The 3,193-nt window shown below is 24.1% G+C and overlaps 2 protein-coding genes across 2 annotated transcripts in view, besides 4 other annotated features; both read left to right on the top strand.

Moving 5' to 3' along the window:
* Positions 1–133: 133 nt before the first annotated feature.
* On the top strand, positions 134–706 carry EDI_156670 (uncharacterized protein; the record flags this gene model as incomplete). The annotated part of the gene is made up of 1 exon (XM_001738053.1): positions 134–706. One exon carries the CDS (start codon positions 134–136, stop codon positions 704–706), a length of 573 nt encoding a protein of 190 aa, XP_001738105.1.
* Positions 553–589: a sequence feature (AT_rich).
* Positions 707–798: 92 nt separating the features above from the next.
* Positions 799–848: a sequence feature (AT_rich).
* A 979-nt stretch (positions 849–1,827) lies between these two features.
* Positions 1,828–1,897: a sequence feature (AT_rich).
* Positions 1,898–2,344: 447 nt separating this feature from the next.
* Positions 2,345–2,468: a microsatellite.
* A 50-nt stretch (positions 2,469–2,518) lies between these two features.
* The window catches only part of EDI_156680 (COP9 signalosome complex subunit, putative), a gene marked incomplete at both ends in the record, with an annotated part of 807 nt that continues 132 nt past the window's right edge, over positions 2,519–3,193 (top strand). Inside the window, one exon of the mRNA XM_001733357.1 lies at positions 2,519–3,193. This exon is cut by the window's right edge and continues 132 nt beyond it. Within this exon, the coding sequence (XP_001733409.1) occupies positions 2,519–3,193 (675 nt within the window).

Below are 3,193 nucleotides of genomic sequence, written 5' to 3' on the forward strand. Positions count from 1 at the left end.
ATTAACAAATGTATGAATAACATGTAATTAATTATTTTTATCCTTTTTTTTTTCAAATGGTGCTTTAAAAATACATTTTTTTTTGTGGATAAGGAAAAAAAAGTAACTTAAAAACTGTTTCAAGAGTAAGCGAATGAATAAACATAAACATAATATTAATGACTTTCGCAAATATAAAGATAAAGTTAATTATCTTATATCACTTCAATCTATCTATCTTGCATTACTTAATAAATATGCAACAATAGAATTAAAACGAAGATCAGTTAAATCAACAGTTACATTACCATTTCTTTGTGTTTCAAGAATAACATTTTCACAATTAGATTCTATTTTAGTTTGGAAATTTATTGAAGATAAAATACATCATATATTTGTTTTGGAAACAAAAAATAACATTGGTAAAACAATAGCAGCATCTCATATTAAGAAAAATAGGTTAAATATATCTATTCAACTCCTTGAAGATTTCTTATTTGAAAAAGGTTACCGTTATATGTATTCATTATTTTATAGAAAAGATGGGACTATTGCTGGTGAAGTTAATATTGGTATTTATTGTAATAATATATTAAAATATGATATAAATGCAATTAAAACAATAGGTTCTTCAATTAATCATTATTTAACTGATCAATTAAAAAATAATCCTACTCTTGACATTACTAAAGGTGATCCTATCATATATAATTTGTTAAACAAATAAAACGCGACTTAATTATTGTCTTATTTGTATGATTTTTACCAATACTTAATTGTAATATTTCACTATTTTTCAATCTTCTTCAAAAAAAGTTCAATTAAATAAATTTTCAAAATCTAAAAACTTTACAAAAAAAAAAATAAAAGAAACGAAAAGTTATTTCTTGTTTATTCAATAAATATTCATAACAATTTTTTTCAAACCATCAAATGATAATTATTGTAATGACTACCTTATCTAATAACCAATTACTCTATGTTAGTTTTTTTAATTCCAAAGAAAAATATGTGATTTGTTCAATTAAAGAGTTTAATACATTAGTTGTACGTTTAATACCTTTTTTTTATTTCGTTTTTGTTTCCTTGTTTTGTCATACACTTAGTCAACAAAGATAATAACTTTATCTTTTATTTTATCAGTTGTTATCATAAACTAAGGTATTTATGAAGTAACAAAATAGTGAAATGTTTTATTTCAAATATTTTTGTTTGTATTTTCTTTTTGACGTTTTCTTCATCTGTTCAATCATCAAAAAACATCTACCCTAATATCTCTATACCCATTCAGTATATTCAACTAACCACTACTTTATTTCATTATTGAGAAATTTTAAATTAATAGTAGTTATTTATGAAATGAGTATTGACTGAATATAATTCCAATTTGAAATACAAATCCTTTATTTTTAATCAACTTTCATTTTATTCATTAAAACGAATAAGAAATACTCTCTGACTATCTAAATGACTCTTTGTTATTTGTAGAATCACATAGTGGATTGAAACAAATTTATTTCTTATTCAAAAATAAATCTCTTTTATTTCATACCTAAATGGACACAACACTAAACACCAACCAATATCTTCCTTTAAGTGATCAGACAGATGATAAATGGGAAATGCTTGAAGACATGATACCAATTGGTGAACTAACTAATAAAGAAAACATATTAACGCTGCAAACCAATCAAACGGAAGAAGGACTAACCAAACCTAAATAATTCACAATATCTTATTGTCATATTTTTATGGTACAAATTACAGTCATATTTTGTAATAAAATAATCATACAACTCAATACTACAACTAATAACTTGAACTGTAAAATAAGAATTAAACATTAGCAATTATTAATTATCTATTATTTAATGAATGAAAAGAAATAAATGTTATTGTATTTATTTATAATTTATATCCATTACAATATTGACACAGACCTTTAAATAATTAAAGAGATGTAAAATTAATATTAGTTTTTTGATAGTATTGGTATAAAAAAGAGATTCATAAAATAGATGATGTCATACTTAATACACTCCTTTCTAACACTTTGTGTAATTTAGATTTGTGCTTCTGACGATATTCAATAAAATATGAAATTAATCAAATCATTAAATATTATGTTTCTAATCTGAGATTTGACTAAATAAATCACTTTTAATGATTAATTTTTGGACTAAAGAAATACCTTAAATTGAATAATATCAACCGTTTATATAATATTGTAATTCTTCATGTGTAAACTGTTCTTTCTAACTGTTGCGATAATATTCTCAAAATTACTTCAATAACAAAACGACAATAGTTATAAAGTAATTAACAATAAACAACTGTTGATTTAAATTGAAATTCAACAACCGCCAAAAAATATGAAAAAAACAATAATAATAAAATGTTATATATTACATAAATATAATTATTAAAATAATAAAAATAATAAAAACTAAAAAAGTTTTGAGGTATGAAAAAAAAAACAAAAAAGAAAAAACATTGAGGATTCAAATAGCAGAACTAAAAATTTTTTAAAAGATATTTCATGGGAGAAGAAGCTGCATATAAAGAATGGGAAAAAGTGAATGGAGTAAAATATATTGAAGAAGATAAATTGTTAGAGTGGAGTGATTCTGAACGAGAACAAATTTTTAAAGACAGAGCATGGAAGAAAGATCCGTATTATTTCAAAAAATGTTATATCAGTTCAGTGGCACTATTAAAAATGGTGATGCATGCAAAACAAGGGGAGCCATTAGAGATTATGGGTATTCTTATTGGACAAACAAAAGGAGATTCGTTTGTAATTACTGATGTAGTTAGTCTTCCAGTTGAAGGAACTGAGACAAGAGTTAATGCATCTGCTGATTGTGATGCTTATATGTTACAATATGGAGAATACAAAAATAGTACTGGATTTAAAGAACCATTTTGTGGGTGGTATCATTCACACCCAAGTTATAAATGTTGGTTGTCTGGTATTGATGTAGCTACAGAAAAGTTACATCAAAGTATTAATGATCCATGGATTGCCATAGTTGTAGACCCTGTTACAACATCTACAAATGGTAAAATAGAAATTGGTGCATTTAGAACATTCCCTGAAGGATTTAAACCACAACAAAAAGCTGAAATGAAAAAAGTACTTCCAAGTGAAAAAATAGCAGATTTTGGATCATATTATGACTCGTATTATTCTATTAAAGTTGAATTATTTAAA

This window comes from Entamoeba dispar, genomic scaffold (genome assembly GCF_000209125.1).
Source record: "Entamoeba dispar SAW760 scf_1105229461083 genomic scaffold, whole genome shotgun sequence".
In the NCBI taxonomy this organism is placed as follows: domain Eukaryota; phylum Evosea; order Mastigamoebida; family Endamoebidae; genus Entamoeba; species Entamoeba dispar.